Source organism: Lemur catta, chromosome 16 (genome assembly GCF_020740605.2).
Source record: "Lemur catta isolate mLemCat1 chromosome 16, mLemCat1.pri, whole genome shotgun sequence".
NCBI classification, from domain to species: Eukaryota; Metazoa; Chordata; class Mammalia; order Primates; family Lemuridae; genus Lemur; species Lemur catta.
Window position 1 is genome coordinate 31,737,996 of NC_059143.1, and position 22,039 is coordinate 31,760,034.

Consider the following 22,039-nt stretch of genomic DNA (forward strand, 5'->3'; position numbering starts at 1 on the left):
GTTATTTATTTTAACTTATATAAGTTAAACACTTACTCCGATGAAGGCATGGGCCTCTGTGCTGTGATACAAGACAAAGAAAACATAACCACTGCCCTCAGAGTGCTTATCTACTCATTTATGGGGGAGAGTAGATAACACATGCAAATCTTAAGACAGAGGCATATATCATTTTTTTGTTTTTGTTTTTCTTACCAGTCTCAATGAGTTTCACTAACGCCCTTGGCTCATGATCTATCCTGGCACTTATATCGTGAACTTGTACAGGGTTATATAAAAAATAAGCAAATTACAGCTGTTGAGGAAATTAAGTGCTGAATAATGCCGCTTTCTCCATGGCCCCACTTGGAAATGCCTTGCTTCTGGTAAATGTGGTCATAAGCAGTAGGTCCTAATTATCTTCCTCTGGACCCTCTCCTGTGACGGGGCCTGGGAGCCACATGTGCCTCATAGCCCTTCACCTTAAACTGGATTGTTCTCCAGAAATTAAAACAAAATTGGCTGTTCAGTTACCTAGCAGGAGGAAGATATGGTACAAAAGACATTGCATTGTATGCTCCAAAGACAAAGATGACCTTTGGATTATCTGTTATTTCAGATTCTGAATGCTCTTGGTGCTATCCCTGCCTGTGATAATTGAAAGAAGATTTCATCTATTTTATTTAACCTTTCCTTCGTTAGCAATATTTAAAAAACTTCTGATGAGTTCATTTTTCCTTGGGCCTTAGCTACATCTAGATTTTTAAGCCCTAGTGACATGTACCAAAGTAAAATAATCTCAAGCATTGAAATATTTCCAAGTATTGACATCCCAAGTCATTTGTCACTCCACATGTATTACTTCTGGATAATTTTAATGGTAGTTATGGTCAAACGGGTCACAAAACTCTTCTGTTTATGGCCTTTAATACAAACACAATATTAGGAATATTCCTACTTTCCAAGTTATTAAGATCTTCACCACCTTGGTAAATTGTTAGAGGACACAGAAAGAGATTATTTGGCTTGAAGATGCCCATCCAGTTACCTCACCCCAGGAAACATGCTTTTTAGCAAGGGCTCTATAGAGATCTAACTCCTTAATTTCAAAAATTGAAGCTCATGAAGTTAGAAGACTCAGGGTCCAGTGTTATTGTAAGAGCCAAAATCAAACATTTATTTCTTCATCTTTAAAACAGAGTAATCATATCTACCTGATTAGTTCACAAAATTATGAGATTTGAATGAGATATCTGGAGATACCTTTTGTAAAAAAATGCTCTGATTCCCTGAAATCTATTTAACTAAAATGAAATTTGTTATCAATGCACATGGCAGAATAGATTCTCACTGAATATGGAGTGTACATGTTTGAGTGTGTGAGATTTATAGTCTCAAGATTAACTGAGGGTATTCTGGGAACATTTTAAAGACATATTAAGTCCCCCTTCAAAGACCAATGTGATTGCAAATCAAGAGGACCATGATTCCAAATATGGGCCCCGTTTTGACTATTGTAAAAACAGCAGCTCAGGATGCAGGCAACAATTTGTGTCCAGGTTCTCAACATCAAGAAATGATAGTGAGGAAACATAGTATTATGAAATTTCAAGCAATATAGTATTATTAAAGCAAGGAATCATAGCTGGAACTTATATCACATAAAGGGTCTCTTATTTTGACTGTTGGGTCAGTCTGGAATGGTCAGGGGAATTGAATGGTCAGTTCTTGAAAGGGACAATTTAATGAGATGATTGTCTTCACTAAATATTAGCTAATGTTAGCTTTGACAAATGCATAATATATTTTTTATATGTGAGCAAGGTTATAATTACTACACAATAGCTATTATATATATTTTTTAAAGAATAAAATTACAGTGTAATACCATTAATGCTTATTTTATTAGCTTGAGTCAAACAGAGAAACTTCTTGAGGAAGCATGTGAGTAGGTGGGGGCATTTTATTTTTGAGAGCTGGAAAACATCTTGGGTTAAATTAATTAGTGCTTTCATTTTTTTAAATTATAGAACTAAGCCCCAAAGGAGTGACTGTTACTGTGGTATTTCTTGTTAAATTGTGTCACTGTCAATCAAGGAAAAATGCTCCTCTCCCTGAGATGATCGGAGCCAGCCATAACTCCCTCCCTACTAACAATGGCAAAACCTAACAACCGATTTTCATTGAGGAGATGGAAATGTGCTTTCCTGATTTTCTGTAGCAAAAATCACATTTTGGCTATATCTTCAGGGAAATGTGTTTTTAAAAATGTTTATTACCATCAGCAATTTATTGTTAATTTATTGTTGGCTCTTTTACTTATTCCCTCTCCGTTTTTAGTAACTGGAGGGTGTTGGGACATGTGCTTCCCAGAAAGAGCCACATTTAACTATATGACAAGGGCAATAGAGAAAGAATAACCTGGAGGTGATGGAGCCTATCAGCATGTGCAAGGAAATGCTGTCTTCTGAATCGAAATTTCCAAAGGAGTCAGTGCTGTGTTAGCTCAGTGGAAAAGACATGAAATGAACACTTGGTTTCTGCATGAATTAATTCCAGTATTTTGGTTAAGGGGAGGTGTAAGAGACAGAGACATCTGGGGAACAGGTGAAAGCCATGCAGACTGCTGTGCCACTCAGGTCAGTCCTGACACCGACCCTTGGAAACACTACAATTTATCATCAACACACGATATTCATTTTCACATTATATTAAGAGATTGTATGCAAGATGAGCTCCCGAGGTCCAGGAAACATATGTGTAAAATAAAGTTGAAAACGGAAGCCAGAGATGGGACTGGGGTGAGGCAGGCATCAAATATTAGGGGCAGGGGGCTGCCAAATATTCAGCAATCAAGAAAATTATTTTAACACAATATTTTAAAATTCACAATTAATGCAAAAATCTGTGAAGAGCAATGTTTCAAATTAAGTATTAGTGTTTTTCTTTCTTTTTTATTTTTTTGCCTTAAGCTTCAATATGGCTCTCCATGGCTATGATGGAACATATCGTAGCCATGGGAAAATTAAAGGAACCAGAGGGAAATTGAATAATTATATATGCTCCTGGCATTGAATATTATAGGACTGGTATTAGAGAGGATGAATATTTATAAAATTTGTGTTGGAGAGGGACATGAAATGCTGGCTTGTAAATCATCTTCAAATTCACCTCTCTCTTGCTGTTAATCATCTCACACTGCAGACCAGTGGCCATATATTGTGCTATATATTGTCTTGTTATCTGGTTCTTGATAGAATTACAGATTTTTAATTACTTTGAATTGAATTAATTGGCATCAGAAAGGCTGAAAAAAGACTTTCAAGATAACTGGTATTTGATGATACAGAAAATGGTGTTGAGATTTACAGGGAAATATATTTGGGGAAATTATGTTGAGAACATGCCTGCCTTGTTTGTAGAAAGGCTTCTCAGTTAATTAATAAGTTAATATAGATATTGTGGAATGACATAGTAGTAAGTAACATCAAAGAATAAAGAATAAAAATAAGTCAAACTACCAGACATAAATTGATAAGCTGTTCTTTCCATCGTTTAGGAAAACTGAGGTGGTAAATATGGTTTAAAAACATAGAAAAGGACACCAATAAATTTAAAACTTACTACTTAGGAGAAGATTTATTTAAATCACTAGCTCATGTGTAACAAAGTAAACTTCATTTTAAATTCAATGTAATCATTTTATCTAAACCAAATGGCATAAGGAAGATTATATCTTTAGTATCTACCCATGAATTTATCTGCGGTGTGACTCTGTATGCTGGCTGATTTGATAAACTGAGTAATATTTCAAAGATGCAGATTCTAAGTATTCACTCAACTGCCACGATAATTTGATTGGACAAGATATTTAACATTATTATTTCTGGAAAAACTATGTACATAATTTGGATGTTAAAAATCCAATATTTTCCCTTACTCTAACATTAAAGATGAAGAATCTTAAATCAGAGAGATTTGGTTGCTCAGTTCTCTGTTGAAATATCCTGACTTATTAGGGGACAGTGGACATTTATATACAACAATATCTACATTTACAATAATTAAAACTTTGCAGAGGTGTTGATAATCATAAAAATACCTCTTACAGAGTACACATTCAAGGAGTAGAACAGCCAGCACAGTGAGAATATTTCACATTGGAATGAAAGATGGAAGGAAGGAAACTGAGGAAAGAATGTAAATGCTAATTTGTCAGCAACTATTTCCTTGGGGACTGTCAGGAAGTCCTGGAAATTTTTTTTTTCCTAATAAAGATAGTCCAGCAAAACAGACACAGATGAATTGAATGGAACTATAAGATGTGGCCTATTTGAATTTCCATGGTCCATATGTTAGCGATTCATACAATTGAGCCAGAGACTATGTTCTCCCTTGTCAGGTTATTAACAGTATCCCTTGAGATTTAGAAGGGTGATGGATGTCCTAAATCCAAAAATGAGTCCGTATTTTCAAGAAGATCAAAGCATGCTCCTAGTATCACAGAAAACAATTGTGAAGATTATTTCATAACATGTCAAATTCCTATTCAAGTGATAATATATATTTATATTGTCCACATCATTCAAAGAGATGTGCTAACAGATACATGGGAACAGGTTATGCACATATTATGTTTTGATAACTGCTTGAAAGACAGTCTTGTTTTCACATCTCTCTTTTATCAGCCTATAATAATATATAAAATGGCTTGAAAATCATGTTAGTATGTTTGGTGATTAAAGACATTTAATAAAACAACCAAAATTACCCACTAAGTTGAGTGGTAGGGACTCACAGGTGTTTATTCTTTTTAACTTCTAGCTTACATATATTCTTTTCTATGCATCAATTATTTCATATGCAAAAACTTATATAAAAATAAAATCCCAGGAAAATCACTTAATCTAATTGATAAAATCATTTGTGCCACAGTTGCTAGGATAAGAATATTATATTCTAAATTTTGAATTCTCTAAGAAAGTGTGATGCTAAAAATAAAATCTAATGGATGGAGAAAAGAGTGTAATGTAATAAGGAAATGAAGAGAAATGGAGAAACCAGCTTCATGCTCAGGAAGAGATGTGCCTTTAATTCTACCCAGAGTTTTAGCTGTTGTTTAGAATTAGGAGAAACTCATTTTAACTAATAAATATGTGAGTGTTCAGTACATCTTTAGCCCTCACTATTCTGAGAAGGCAAGAAGGCAATCTGGTGTAGAATAGGAATTCCCAAATATTGCTTCACAATGTAATTACATGGGGAGTTTTGAAAATATCTCAATGCCCAGGTTGTTCCCCAGACCAAATAAAATCCAAATTTCTGTGGATGATACCCAGGCATTAGTATTTTAAAACTTTCCCAGGTGGTTCTAATGTGCAGCTGTGTTTGAGACCCCTTTGGTTCTCAAACTTGAGCTTACATCTGTAATACTTGCTGGGCACCACGCTGAGAGCTTCTGATTATGTAGATCTGGAATGGAGTGTGAGAATTTATATTTCTAACAAGTTCCCACATGCTGTAGCTATTGAGGACCAGGGAACCACAATTTGAGAAGTATTAGCATAAAGCATAGAGCATATAAAACTAAGACTTTAACTTAAAGGAGTTTATATCATAATGAAGAGACAAGACATACACAGAGAAGTTTACACAAATCAGAATATGTTAAATGTTATATAAATAGTATAGACAGCAAAAGCTAGAAATAGTGAGGGGAAGAATAAATTACTGTGGCTTTGGATGTTTATATCTTAGTTCTTGAAGAATAAATTGAGTTGAAATAGGCAGAGAAAATTCCAACAAGTTAGCAGAAATGATTAGGCTGTCTTATGAAAAAGTTAGGTAGAGAGGCATAAGGTTTATTTGGGAGACAATAAAAAGGTCTCTCTGCCTGTAACAAAGAGTTTGCACAAGGAAATATTAGTTCCTCATTGGGAACTACTTATTAAAAGTCAGTGATAGAAATTCTAGTTAGAAATCTGAATGAAAAAGCAAAATTTATCCACCATACAGTAAAGAAGCTCTTAAAGACCTCAAAAGTGTCCCTCCCTCAGCTCTTTATTGCAATGATCTCCAAGGGTAGGTTTCCAGCCAGGCTCCAGTCAGCTCACTGTTCTGTAAATCAAAACCAAAGTCCTGTCCTTTGGAAGACCATTTATCACTTTCGGGAATGAGGTATTTTTAATATCAGCAAATTAAGTACAAATGGATATTAAAAACTCCAACAGATAATTAATCAATAAAGGTGGAAGGAGAGGACCTTATTAGTTAGATAGAGATTAGCTAGTGCAGCTCAAGTGCTAGCTATAAAATTTGAAAATTAAAAATGATAGCATGTGCCAGGAGTGACAGGCAGCAGTCAGGGAGATGTGAAACATGTGACCTTCGGTGATAAGCTCCAATTGAACAAAAAATACTGAAGCTATCCTGAGTCCCCTAATTCTCCTTTGAATTCACTTGATTCTAAAATCTCATAATCCATGACAATTTCCATATAAGAAACTAAACAGAGGCTTGCAACGCTGGAAGTTGTATTCAGAAATCCTTCTCTGAGTGTTCAGAGTGATTCCAGGTAGTGACTTCTTATGATCAAATTAAGAGTTTTCAAAAAGTGCAGAAACATCTCTCTTCCTTTCTGGGAAGGACTGGAGTCTTAGAAATCAGAAGCCACCTTTTTCCTCAGGAAATCATTAGTAAAGTGGGGCCTTTGATCCCCCTCCTTCTAGCCCACTTGCTCAGGATTGCATGAATATTTTTACCCTTGACAAAAAGGGAATAGTTGATATACATAGGGAGGTAAATAAGAAATGCTTTGCTGGGAGTAATGGGAAATGAAGTCGTCTCAGCCTTGGACAAAATGGAGAAAACATAAATCTTCAGCCTGGATGAGACTGAATAGGGATTTTTTGAAAGACGTAATAGCAATACAAATCACAACAATGACAATAATTAGAGCTCATATGGAAATGCCAGGTACTGTTCTCAGAACTTCATTTACATTATTTCATTGGCCCTGTAGTCATTAATGCATTGGGAATGTATCATCATTCCCGTTTGACAGAGGAGGAAACAGATTCAAAGGTGCTGAGTAATGTGCCCAAGATCATAACACTGCTGAATGAATGAGCCAAGATTTGAATGCTGGTAGCCAATGCCATCAAAACAAACCCAGACTTGGAGGAATGAACAGTTGTGTTGGTATTTAGGATGAAATAGAGAAAAATAGAGAAACAGGAAGGCAACATCTGGGCTTTGTACGTAAGGAAACTCCCCATGGTACTGGCATATGACTACAAAGAGAGGAGGGAATGGCGTTTTCTGATTTTCTATTTTGGTTCTAGGTAAATCATATAAGGCAAATTTATGTGGGAGAGATACTCAGGAAAGTGAGCACTAACGAGGTCAACTCTGAAGCTTTGGTCATTGTAATTTCCTGATTACCTGCCTTCCTTGTCCATTAGGACACAGTTTTCTGAAGATGCTGGCTGGAGCTAGTTTGATGCTATGACTCTGGCATCCAAAACCATGGCTGGACAGCTAGAGCTCAATACATCTAAACTGTATATTAAATGAATGAATGATTTGGTTCAGACCTCCTTAATAGGGTGATATTTCTAAGATTACTTTGATCTGTTAATAAATTTTCATTTACTCTCCTTCCATTTAGAATATGCAAGTGTAGGTTACCAATTTTAAATCTTACATCTATTAATGTTTCCTTGCTCACCTACATTATTGGTTTTATTAATATAATGAAGAATAATAATTTCAGACATTTATCAAATTCCTTAAAGTATGTTACTTTTTTACTTGGATTATTACATTTAATGTTCATATAAATGTTCGTATCAGCCCTGTAGTTAAGGTTCTGTTTGGAAAATTCTTGCACTCACAAGAACATAAACATCTGAAGATCATAAATACATGTCTGTTTTATCTCTCCATAACATCAAGAACCATGTATATTCTTTTGCTGCATAGGATTAAAAGGACAATCTTGGAGGTTATTTTTCTATTACTAAGAGCTTTACATAGAATAATCCATTTAAATTGATGGCAAAATCATTCTTGGCTTGGGCCAACAACTCTTTCCTATCAATCATTAAATGCATTTGGCATTTCTTTCCAAATATAGTCAGAATCTTATCATGTCCCATCTCCACTGCGATTACCCTGAATATTAGAAGATTACCTTGAATATTATTAGAAGCCACTGGCAAGGATGGTATTATTTTCCATACTTTAGAGATGAATAAATGGAAGCTTCATGAGTTTAGGTGACTGTATTACATTTCATTTATTCACTAGAAAACTACGAGAGCAAAACGGAAATTCTAGTTGCAGAAGACTGATAATAAATAATAACATAATAAATTATTACATTAGAAGGTAGTAGATGTGATAGAAAGAAAAAAGTGAGCCAGAAAAAAGGAGATGGGGCTGTAGTAAGAATGGGAGGGTTTCAATAAAATAGGCCCATTGAGGCAGAAACAAGAGAGCTATGCTTGAAAGAGATGAAGTAAGCCAAGCAGATTTCTGGAGAAAAGTATCCCAGGAAAAGGGAAAAGCTAGAACAAAGGCCCTAAAAGGGAAATGTGCCTGTCTGACATATTTTAGGAACAGCATGGAAGCTGGTATTTCTGTAACAGAGAGAGGAAGAGAGATGTTAGTGGGGTATGAGATCAGAGAAGGGACTTCAGCTTTTAAGAGTGCTTGTGAGTGGAACAGGAGTTATGGTAGGGTTATAAGCACAGAGACGACAAGATCTGACTTTTGGTTTAAAAGGACCACTCTGGCTGCTGTGATAATAAATTGCCAGAGACAATAGAAACTTGGAGAAGAGTTAGTGCAAAACTGCAGACATAGGCAACAAAGGATGGTAAATTGGACCATGGTGGTAACAGTTGAATTTTGAGAAAAGGACACTTCTGGGTATACATAGAAGATAAAACTAAAGAATTTACTTATAAATTGGATGTGGAAGTGTGAGGGAACGAGAAGAATAAGAGATCAGGCCGATGTTTTGATAAGAGATCAAGAGAGCAATTGGAAATACAGAGTTGCCATCAATTGGCTTGAGAGAGGCTGTGAGTGAAACAAGTGTGGAAACAAGATCAGAGCTTAGTTTGTAACAATTCTAGTTTGAAATTGTTGATAGATCTCTAAGTGATATGTGAAGTAGAGAGTTGAGTAGATAAATCTGGGGTTTACAGTGGAAGTCTAGACTGGAGATGTTAATACAATGTTATAAAACTTTATGAATCTTTTCTTAGGTGAGATTTAACCTTAAGAAGATGTACAAAAGAAACTTGTATAATTCTATGGCTCGTCACAAGTGAACACCCACACTATCACCACCCAGACTGAAGCAAAAGCATTTCTTGACTTCAGAATGCCCCCGTGCCCTTCTCACTCACTGCCTCCTCCTTCCCCCAACAGGGGACTGCCTGGACTTTATGGTGATGCTTTCCTTTAATTTATGTGTGTGTGTGTGCGTGTGTGCATGCGTGCACATATACATACAATTTATATAGTAATATATATAGAATTTTGTATGTGTGTGTGCATATATAAACGTGTATATATGTGTGTGTATATATATAATATATATATAATATATATACACACACACATATAATATATATACACACACATATACAAATTCCATATATATAATTAATCTATCTATATAAATTCTAACACAATTGACTCATTCACTTATACTGATGAATATTTACATTTTTAATTTGACGTTATTAGGCCTAACCCTGCTATAAATATTCTGACCATGCCTTTTTGTCCATACATGTATGCATTTTTATTGAGCATATATGAGCTGTCCAGAAAGTATCCAGCCATTGTTAATATAAGGAGAATGGTTACGTGGCTGGATACTTTCGGGCAGGTGCACGCCCCACACACACACACACACACACACACACACACACATCTAGCAGTAGAATTGCTAGATCATATGTGTAATTTATGCATTTCTTTATCTTCATAGTGCCAAATCAATTAGCATGGTAGCTGTATGAATTTATATTCTCATTATACCCTAGTCCACAATTATTATTATTAGTCTTTTTACTTTTCACCATTTTAGTGATGTCTAATTATGGTTTTAATCGAGACATAAATTTAATTTAATACGAAGATATAAAGGTATATAAATTATATTCAAGCCATGGAGCTGGATGAAATACCCTAGGAAATTAAAGATGAGAAAAGGTCAGAGGACTAAGGCTCATGCCCTCCAACACTAAGACATCACAAAGAAGCAGAAGAACCAGCAAAGTCACTCACTCTGTAAGCGGCAGAACTGAATTTCAGTGGGTGGCTATCCATCTTCAAAGTCCATGCTGTTTCAATCACGCTGGGCTGCCTCAGGATTACACTCAAGAAAAATGCAAATAAGCTTAGAGAGGCAGACAACTTGCATGCTTGTCACAGCAAAGTATTTTATGCAAGACTGTTTCCAATTTGCTGTTCCATGATGATGTAAGTGGGAGATATATATATATTTTTAAGGGCAGAAAAATATTAAAGCCTTTTGTGGAGTGGGTATGAAGAAAGAGTGAAAGCAAATGTTAAATTGTTAAACCTCTTTCATTGTGACCAAGCAAATAGAAAGGAATGAGTAGCTAAACAAAAGAAGGAAAAGTTCTTAATCCTAGAGAGGGAAGTTGTTTTTGTATATTTGGGGTTTTTGTACCACATATTTATCCAAAGGAAAGTAAACCAGTATATAAAAGATTTACCTGCACCCCAGCACTATTCACAATAGCTAGGACACGTAATCTACCTAAATGTCCATCAATAGATGAATGCGTAAATAAAATGTGATATAGATACACAATGGAATATTATCCAGCCATAAAAAGGAATGAAATCCTGTCATTCTGGGCAACATGAATGAGCCTGGAGAGCATTATGTTAAGTGAAATAAGTGAGGCACAGAATGATAAATACTGCCTGTTCTCACTCCTATGAGGGAGCTTAAAAAATTGAGCTCATGGAAGTAGAGAGTAGAATTGTGGGTCTGAGGAGCTGGGAAGGTTGGGGAGGGGACAGGGAGAGTTTGTTTAACAGATACAAAGTTACAGCTAGAATGAAGAAATGAGTTCTGGTATTCTGTAGTATTGTAGGGTGAATATGGTTAAAATAATTTATTGTAATTTTCAAAAAGCTAGAAGAGAGGATTTTGAATGTTCAGAACACAAAGAAATGATAAATGTTTGAGGTGATGGATATGCTAATCACCCTGATTTGATCATTACACATGGTATACAAGTATCAAAATATCACTCTGTATCCCATAAATATATGCGATTATAATGCCTCCGCTAAAAATAAAGGGGAAAACCGATGTGAGGTGATATTGCAAACTTCCGGTACTCTGAATTTACCTAAATACAATCCCTGGGTATTTTCCTACCTATTTCAATCCTAAAATGATGGTGTTGAAATAAAGTAAGACATCTTTAAAAAACAAACAAATAAAAGATGATAGGCAGGAACCAATTAGCTAAAGATTTTACAATTTCAGATAAAAGACGTGTCCTTTTGCATCTAAATAAAGGATCTGATTTCTTCCATTAAATAAAATCTGTACGTGTGGGGTTCATTATTAGCTTTTCTTGCAACCACTAAATATCACTCTTTCCATTTAAATGTAGCAGTGTTGTTTCTGTGGAGAACAAAAGAAACATCTTATTACTCAAAATTCATTAAAAGAGTACAGTCCGGATTTAAGCCCAGTGTTTCATTAAAAGCTGTAGCCCCTTTAATCAGGCCCTTTGTGGGCTATTGTAGCAGCCTGTTGTCCTCAAATCCTTTCTCTAACAGGCAGTGTTTTGTGTGTGTGTGTGTGTGTGTGTGTGTGTGAGAGAGAGAGAGAGAGAGAGAGAGAGAGAGAGAGAGAGAGAGAATGAATACAGGTCAATTAGGATGAATAAAGGGATTGTTTACTAGGGTACCTAGCAAACCACTGTTATTATTGTCACTGAAATTACCACTCAAGAGACCAAAACTGAAGCTAATCAATATAAAGATCTAGTGAGCAAGCGTAGGAATACAGCAGGTGCATATACAATGGGAGGTTTACAATATGAGACCCAAATTGCATTTTCCTAGAACCCATCTGAAAAATCTTCTGTCACTACCCTCTCCCCTGCTACAGAGGTAAGCACCTTTAGGTGGAGGTGTGGAAGGATGGAAGGAAGGAAGACATGCAGGCAATGGTTTTAATGAAGGCATAATCTGTGGGCACTATAATCTCCAGTTTTTACTTAATGTTTTCTACCCAACAACTCTCTGAGGCAATTTTATTTAATGCCCTTAATGAGAAAAATGAAGACTCAAAGAGGTTAAGTGACCAGTACAAGGCCAAATTCTGTTAAAGGCAAATAAATAAAAACAAAGCTATCCATTTATTGTAGAAACTTTATTCAGCAGTTAGTATGTGCCAGGCTTTGTCATTAATATTCTATGTAATACTCTAATAGTTATTATGCTTATTCCCATTTTACAGATGAGAAAACACAAATATGGATTTTTCTAGGCTACCCAAACCTCCAGTTCACTGTATTCTGTCATCATTTCTACACTGAGGCCTCATTGTACCAATCAAGGGGGGATCGAGAGCATAGGGTGGTGAGTGGCAGGGTGGACAGTGGTTCATGGCCTCAGCTCTGGCTGTGGCTATGTCCAGCATGGCCATTGCAGGCCCTGGGTTCTGGAGGGAATTACCCTCTTCAGGCCTCACTGTTCTCATCTGTAAATTAGAGATAGTTGCCATGCCTGTACTGCTGGGTTTGGTGAGATTTGATAAATGAATGCATATGATGCACTTTGAACAGGGCCAGGTATAGGTGAGACTCAAAAATGTTAACTCATACTTTGTTATTCACTGCAGGAAGAAATTGAAAGAGTAATAGTTTGCACAAAGCAAAAATCATTCCTTCGTTGTGAGCACACACAAATTTATGCACAGATAGGCACACCTTTATGTTGCTCATTTTAATGCATATTAAGAGGAACTGTGGTCTGGTAAACTTCTAAGGATTTCTCATCCATTCAGTACCCAAACACTGACTTCCATATACAAGTGATCTTCTGATCAAACCCACCCTCCCTCCACCACCAACATAACTTACCTAACTACAGTAGTTAAAAATCCTTGTCTGGTGTTTCATGGTGAGACCCTAAGTTTTCTACATCATTTCATTCCAGTTCAATTAAAAATTTTTTTTCCTGGGACTGCAAACTTCGTGTTTTCTCTGACTCCCCTCTCAATACAACATCCCCAGAGAAGCCATCCACCCTCCCCTCCTACCCTTCAGCTTTCCATCCTTCACACGTACCCCAGGGAGAATCAAGCACACGCTTTTATCTCCCCAATACACTTGGCAGTTACAGGCTCCTGAAATGCCTGAGCGTGTGTGGGGACCAGAACAGGTCAATATTCTCAGGCCAATTCTGTGGTGTTAGCTGGAGTAGGGTTATGGGCAGCAGGAAGGGCAAAAGTGATGATCTTGTACAATTGCCAGCAATGGCACTCTTAGTTGGTACCTGCTGACAAACCAAAAGGACAGATGGCACTGCTTGGTCACTGTCTTCTGAAAGCTGGCATTTATGAGCAAAGTTTGAATGATTGAGTTGAAATCATTGACAGGCTTTGCAAATTTATTGATAAGAGAGTATCCTGCATGCATGTAAGTAGTGCAGAGGACTGTCATCCGTCAGTGTGTACAGTCACAACTCCACAACACTGCAAACATACACACGCACACGGAAGCAATTAGTCATTGGCAGTAGCCAGATCTCCAGGTAGGAGAAACAGATTTTATGCTGGCTTATAGGAGATAGCATGGCCTACTGGAAAAATTCGTGCTCCAGGAAGTCAGGAGACTCTGGTCCCACTGCTAGAGCTGAACAGCTGAACGATGCATGGTAGGTCATTAAACTTCCTAAGCCATAGTTCACATTGCTTTCAAATATCACATGTACATCACATCATTGTAACTAACACATTGCCTCACAATTATTTGTTTATGCATCTTTTTTTTTTTTACAACAAGTAGACAGGGCAGGTTGTGTTTTATTCTTGGTAATGGTTTTGGGCTTTTCATCAGTCTAGGCACATGTGTGCATGCACACACACACACATACACACATACCCATTCACTTCTTATTAAATAAATGGACAGGGAATGTATTTTCAATTTTTGACATGTAGTTTTCATCAATTACTCTATAATGTATATATTTAGAGAAAATATGTTCTCTAAAATAGATCAGCACCTAATAGATTTCAAAAATCTTCCTGACATGTTTACCACTCTGTTTACTTTCTCCATATTGGCATGATCCTCATTTTCCATAAGTTCTTATAATTACAGGGTTACTTAATTTTCTCTAGTTGAGGGAATTGTCATCCTTTCTCTATGTGGTCAAGACCTCAGAGGGTCCCTGAATGGACAAGAACAAAATGAGTCTTTGGTGCCTGCATTCTGAAATGTTTGCTCAGAACTTCCAATGCCTCCCTCTACCCCATGTAATAAGGGTACCACTCCTTGTTGTTTGTGTACAAAGTTAAATTTTTAAAAGTATTTTGATGTAGATGATTTCATTTGACGTCTAAAATACATCGATGAAGATGCAGCTGAAGTTAGAACTCAGTTTCCCTGTACTGTCTCCTCAAGAAATAAAATTAAAACTCTCAGGGTGAAAAAATGAAAATAGTGTAAGCATTGGACTTAGTCATACAAGTGTAGGCAGCTTGGGTTCACCATTTAGTATCTCTGTGTCTCTGGCCATATTATGTGTGTGTGGGCATGCGTGCCTCAGTTTTCTCATCTATAAAATGTAGACAATAAAGCCTTCCTCACAAGATCAAGGTGAGGAGTCAATGAGGGCAGGTAAATATGATAGACTATTGGGCATTAGGGCAGCAGGGTGAGTGTGTAAAAGTAAGGAGCCCAGAAACGGGGATAGTTTAGGGATTGCCACATGCTCATTCATCTCCAGTTATAGTTAGTACTGACATAGCACGCAGTACAGACATACAGCTGTAGTAACTCTCTTTCATCAATTTAAAATCTGTAAAGTGAATATAATCTTGGAAATATTGCCCAGTCAACACCCTTTGCCCAAATTATGCGTTCAACCATTACTTGAATGAGTACCAAAGTACTTTTTTACTGAGCCATATGTGGGCCTCTTGGCTAATTCTTGCTGACAATATTGTAATGAGTGATGGTCTGAAGTATAACTGGGGTGGCAACAATTAAGGGTAAGAACAGAATCTTAAAATCTTAGTTTTTTTTCATTTCCGCTTTTTTTTTTCTGTTGTCATTGCAAATACACAGGGTCAGGATAACACATGGTCCTGATGTGACCATTGTTCAGCTTTGTCAGACCCAAAGTTCTGCTAATAACATGAAACACAGAGCCTCAGAGACAAGAATGATGCACTTGGTCGTTTGCCTTGAATCAATTCATTAGATAAAGGCTGGACTTTCTACCTGCTTGCACCAATTCACTGAAGTTGGGATTCGTTATGTGCTGCTTTCTGTTTCCTCAGAAAATATTATTATTGCTTTCCTTTTATAAAATCCTGCTACACAAAACTCTGAATTTACAAAAGAGACAAATTGCAAAAAGCTATGGGGGAGACTATGTTTGCTTATTTTACAAATGAGTTTTCTCTTTCCGAAGAGTTCACAATGGATGCATTCTAATAAATTCTTTGTTTCCTAATACTTTTTATGTTTTCAACTTACTTGTTTTGTGTAACGTTTCAGTTTCCTAAGGCTGTGGTGCCCAATCTCCGTGCCCTGGGCTGGTACTGGGTCCGTGGCCCGTTAGGAACTGGGCTTCACAGCAGAAGGTGAATGGTGGGCCGGCGAGTGAGGCTTCATCGGTATTTACAGCCAATTCTCATTGCTCGCATCACTGCCCGAGTTCCACTGTAGGATCAGTGGCAGCATTAGATTCTCATAGGAGCGCCAACCCTCTTGTAAACTGCACATGCGAGGGATCTAGGTTGCGCGCTCCTTCTGAGAATCTAATGCTTGGTGATCTCACGTGGAGCTGAGGTGGTGATGCTAGCAGTGGGGAACAGCTGCAAATACAGATTATTATTAGCAGAGAGGTTTGACTGCACAATAAATGTAATACGCTTGAATCATCCCAAAAGCATCTATTGTCTTCCATGAAACTGGTCCCTGGTGCCAAAAAGTTGGGGACCACTTGTCCTAAAGTATGTATTCAGCCAATTTCCAGGGAGATTTTTCCAGCTATCCCCTAAAAAAACGCTAAGTTACCAGGATCCCTTCACAAAAAATTACAAGCCCTCACATTTCCTTTTCACCCCTGTACATACTGTGTCTGTTAAATTTCCTTCCTCATTTCTTCCCATACTTTCCCTACTCAGCCTCAGAAAAATCCTCCTCATATTTTAATACACAATTTAAATACCATCTCTGCTGTGGTTCCTTTCCAACTTTTGCATCCAGATTCAGCCATCCCTTAACTCTGAGTTTCCACAGCTCTTACATTAGAAGTCTAATAGAAACTTATCGTTTTTGTAGTACTCATTAGAATATATTTTCTGCTATGAGGGGGTGCACTCCCAAAAGGGCACGGATCATTTCTGAAATCATAGTTATGAATACTCCTCCCCCCTCAATGACTTGTGTAGTGTTTCATACATATTTCACTTGAAAATGTATACTAAGACAAAATTTCACCAAAATAATTCCCACATATGTCCCAGGGACCAGAGAAGGGCATGTAGCTTTGATATGATATTTGGATACTCTATTTTTCCTGTGAAATTTGATGGAAAAACAATTTAGCATTAGAAAACATGGGTTAATTTCTAGCCCTTACTTCCTGACTTTCTGACTTCTGTGTATTTTTGGACAAACCTCTTGACAATTATGTACCTCAGATGCCTCATCTGAACATAGGGAATAGATGACTTACTCACCTCCTTAAATGATTATATTATAAAATAAGGTCATAAAACATGACAGGTAAAATGTATTTTGGAAAAGAAGATTGTATTATTATTGGATAAGATCTGCTGAATCATTTGAGTCTGCAATGGGAGAACCAGACGTGAATGCAGAAAAGCAAGCAGCAAGTCATCATGCTCTGCCACTGGGGAAGAGCCATTCTGTATCAGACTACAGAGACAGAGGAAGGTCAATATTTAAAATAGTTGGAAGAACTTGTTTAGACTCCATAGAACTCTTAAACTATGTCCTTGAGATTTTATCTATTCTTTTTGTGTGTGTGTGTGTGTGTGTGTGTGTGTGTGTGTGTGTAAGGGGAGGGAATGGGGGGAAGTAGAACAAAGTAAGACAGAAGGCTAAGAAAGTGCCTAAGGTACATCAAATTCATTAGATAATTGGTTTATTTTTTGTTTTTTGTTTTTTTGTTTTTAGATGTAGTCACAATTTATGTTCATATAAATTTGTGTTCTGCAAATTTATATGATGTTATTTCATCAAATTTATATGCATATATATTTGTGTTCTACACTTTTTCATTTGATATTGTTTTATAAGTAGTTTTCTCATCATGAGTAATAACTTTATTATTTTTAAAATAAATTTTATCATGCGTATATAAGGTATACACCATAATAGAGGATAATTATAGATGGTAAAATAGTGAAGCAGATTAACGTATCCATCATCTCACAGAGTTACTCTTTTTTATTTTGGGGCCAAGGCAGCTAAAATCTATTTATTCAGCAAAAATCCCAAATACAACATAATACTGTTACCCATAGTCCTCATGTTGTACATTAGATCTTTGACTTGTTCCTCCTATGTATCTGCTAATTTGTATACATATTTGTTACTTTATATGGTCCAATTTTGATTCAGTTTATCTTGTGCAAAAATTAGAGAGTAGTGGAAAACAGCTTACAAGGGATCAGGAGGGCTACAGTCTAGATTTGGATTTGCCACTACCATACAAATAAACTTGGCAGGTCCCTTCAATTCTCAAGTCCCCAATTTCTCCATCATCCAAATAGGGAGGGGACTATTTCTTGTGCATCCCTGCTTTCTCTGAAGTTGATAACACTCTGGGACAACACTAGGTACAATTTTTAATTATATAAATGTAAGTACAAGTATATATTTTATATTCATACAGAATAGAAGCATTATGCATAGTGTTTAATTAGATTAATTTAAAGATTAAAGAGGCATAGATGTATAAATGAGAATAATAGTCTAGATGGTTAAGATCTTTTCTAAATATAACTTTTAAGATAGAGAGAATGCATTAAATAGCCTTGTTTTCTTCTTAATAGTGATAGGTAGAACTCTTTGCTCTTCTTCCTCAGGGTGTTAAACATACTGGAGTAGAGTTAGATGAAACATCACAAAAATCTATAACTTATTACCCCCAGTGACCAGGTATAAATTATTTCTCTTGGCTTTAGTTTTTCCATCTGTAAAAATGGAAAAACCTACTCAGTTTGTGGTGAGGACTGAATATAAGCATGAAATAGAGGTATCCATACCTGCCACACAGCAGGGCCTCATAAGTGTTCACTTGCTTCACTTTTCCCCTCTGTAGTAGCTAGTATAGGCCTGCGCATAATATGTGCTCAGTAAACTGTATTGAAATTTCTCACACATAGCACATTTATTCACTGACATATTCTAAATCTTGTAGGAATTCTTATTCCAGTAAAGCTGCAAATCTTTTCCAAAGTTCTCACTCACAGAAGTATATTTTAGTAAAATATGGATTAAAAAAAACTAATTCTCAGTAAGCATAGGAATCTCCAAAAGCTCCAAGATTTTATTCATTTAAAAATTATAGTCACAGCAAAATGAGTTTCTCAACCATGTTTAAAGCTAACTCAGACCTGACTCTCAGAATTGGAAACAGGTGATAGCTTGATGCATTTTCTTTAGTTTCTTCAGAAGAGCTGAGCTCTCCTGGGAATCCTTTCACACAACCCACTGTACAGGGGGATGCACAATCTTTTCACACACCTCTGTTGATCTAGATCTTCAGCTACATAAAAAGTGGCTTTAAAAAAATATTTAGTTCATTTTAAAGCCAATATTTTAACCTTCAAGAGAAGGTTAGTATTGAGAATCAACACTTGAATATTTACATACTGATAGCGTCAGCTAAATCATAGAAAGAAAGTCCAAGGACCTGATGTAATTTGATCATTGTGATTCCAAACACTTCACCATAAGGACAGCATTTTCCAGGTGTGGGATTGTAGTGTGAGCAATATTCTCTGGAGTAACAGCAAAGTCTGCCATTTATATAATCAATACAATTGAACAATTTACCCTCTTTTATTCTTCACCTCTGCGGAGGGTAAGCTGGCCATTCCTGTCTTTTTATCCCACCTTGTACAAAACAAAGGTGAGAGCAAGCCAGGCCACTCTGGCAGCCACGTATTATGTTGGTAAGCCCTTGTCATTGGAGTGGTAACAATGATCAGTCAGTACAAATAATACTGGGGGGACATCAAAATAGGAGACATTAAATCACTATTACAATATCATAATATCACAAGAAATGTGTATTGCTGGAGGATGTTCCTGTCCAAAATGTCTTCTCTCCACGTTCTATTTCCTGTGAAATGAAATGAAGTGGGCTAAATACTAGTCACTCTATTTCCACATCCCCCAAGCTCCTGATGAAACAAGAAAATACCAGGCCAGCAAAGGTAATACAGGGGTGCACTATGTGACTACTGCAGCATCTTCCAGACCTCACAAGCTGCTGGTGGCATTTTCTGTTGATTGGCCTCTTGCCTGTTTTTCAGATCTGTTTCTGTCTCATCTCGACATCTTATTCTCACCTTGTTTCTTCTTCCTTATTGTGTCTGACTGACTATATTCTTCTAAAGCATAACTCTATTTTATGTAAGAATATGTTCTCTTTCTCCTTCCTCCTACTTTCCTTCCTTCCTTAAATTCTCACCTATTTTGATTCCTTCCTTCTCAAACTATTATATTAAAAAAAGGATAGCCTTTAAAAAATTCCTCATTCATATACAATTGCAAAGCTTTTCATTTCACATTTCCTTCCTGGAAGAGATGACTAATTTTTCTCACCTTGACAAGCATTTAGCTACTGACAACATCCAGAGCTACCTATTTCTTTCCTTTTTATGGTAATTCCCTTTTGGGGTGGGGAGAGTCAGGAGTGCTCAATTTTATGTGGCTTTTGCTATTTTTCTGACCTCTTTACCTTTGCTGTCCATTAAAGTCACAGTCTCTTTCCTCTTTTGTCACTGTTCTGCTTTCTCATTCCTGGTGGACCCAGCACCAACGTAGTTAGCTTTTTAGTTTCTTCTGCCAAGAATGTTGTCTTCAACTTAATTTTTGTTTTGTAAAGCACTAAAACTATTGAATTACTTTCATTCCTTTTGTCTATGTTAATTCTAATATTTCTTGTCTTTTAATATCCCCAAAGATGTATCCCCAGTGTGGATATTTCATATTTATATAAAAAGCTATATTTATCTGTTTATTTTCTAGTGATATACATAGCTCCAAGCTATCCAACATTTAATCAGCCTCAAACACTACTACATATCTATTTCTTTGATTTGTTATATTTGTACTTTTGAGTTCCTCAAGAACTCCAACCACTGACAACTTGTTATTTATGTACCAAAACAAATTTACTAATTTTCACATTAATTACCACCCCATACTTCTTTATTCTTGCAGCTTTCTCCTTTAATTCAGTTAACCACAAAGTTTAGTTTGATCACCTGCACTGGACATACAATGAATATGTTTCTTAAATCACTGTCACTTTCAAAGACCAACTTTCTTTTCAGTATTCAAAGCCCACACATGCTATGTCACACCATCGACAAGGAAAAGGAGACAGGAACCTCCTAATAAAAGGAACAAGCACAACAATCAGCACTGATAATCCTGAGTATGTATCTGTGTTTGTACCATTGTGTTTAATTGAGTATTTGCAGCAGTTCTTTCTTTATGTGAATATTTTTGAGAACAGGAGCACACCTCTTTCATATCATGGCTATTTAATAAATATTGCTATTACTAAGATTTTTTTAAAAGGCATATAAATTAAGAGCAAATACCACCCAGCATGAAATCAAAGGAAACAATTATCCCTTTAAAGTTCTGTATATCATCGCTGCTGTCTTTGCATTCTCCTGACTCATCAGCATCGCTCTAACAGTCCTGACACTTTTGAACATCCTGCGAGACAGACACTCTGTGTTTAACTGCGAGAGCTAACCCCTAACAGCATCAACGATATCATTTTTTTTTTCACTCTATAGAGTTGCCTCTATAGAGGTCCCTGCTTCCCCGGCATTTGGTGTGAAAACTTACCGCTTTTACCAACTCCCCCTGCTCCCAGCATTACCACCTTGTACTCTCTGGACCCGCCTGATGCGCTGCCCGGAGAGCAGCTGGCTTCATTTTCTACCTCCATCTTACCCGAGGGACTGGAGGAGAAAAAAAAAGAAGGAAAAAGTCACCCGTGTCAGGTGGTTGCTCGGATATTAACAACTCTAAAACTGTGTCAAAGGAAAGGTTTAGTGCGAGGTAAGAACCATCAGCGTCGGGCTGACTGCTGGTCCTCTGCTCGAGCGGGTCTCATAGCAACCACTTCAATTGCTTCCAATAAAAATCTGGCTTTTGCATCCCCCCCTCCTTCCAATCCCTTCACTCTTTCACGTCTCCCACGATCTCTCTCTCTCTCTCTCTCCCTCCTCCCCCACTGCTTTTTTGTTTTCTTCCCTCGTCTGATTCAATTTCTCTTCTTCACTCTCTGTCTCTCTCCTTTCTCCTTCCTGCCCGCCCTCCGCACAATCGCAGTTGTTAGAGGCACACACATATGTGACTCCTTCCAGGCTGGGCTGCTAGAATGGAGTGAATCTGAGACTTCATGGGAGATGCTGTGTCTCACAGGCTGACTAGCTGAGGCTACACTTTGAAAGACACTGTCTTCTTTTAATCAGAATCAATTAATTAATTAAGAAGGATTTCTATTGCATATGTCCTTG

At 36.9% G+C, this 22,039-nt stretch overlaps 1 protein-coding gene across 1 annotated transcript in view; it reads right to left on the minus strand.

Annotated features, from left to right (window-relative positions):
• The window catches only part of RIT2 (Ras like without CAAX 2), a 289,218-nt gene extending 267,578 nt beyond the window's left edge, over positions 1–21,640 (minus strand). The window contains exon 1 of the mRNA XM_045527208.1: positions 21,363–21,640. Within this exon, the coding sequence (XP_045383164.1) occupies positions 21,363–21,465 (103 nt within the window). The 5' untranslated portion in view covers positions 21,466–21,640. The remainder of the gene's footprint in view (positions 1–21,362) is intronic.
• Positions 21,641–22,039: the final 399 nt, after the last annotated feature.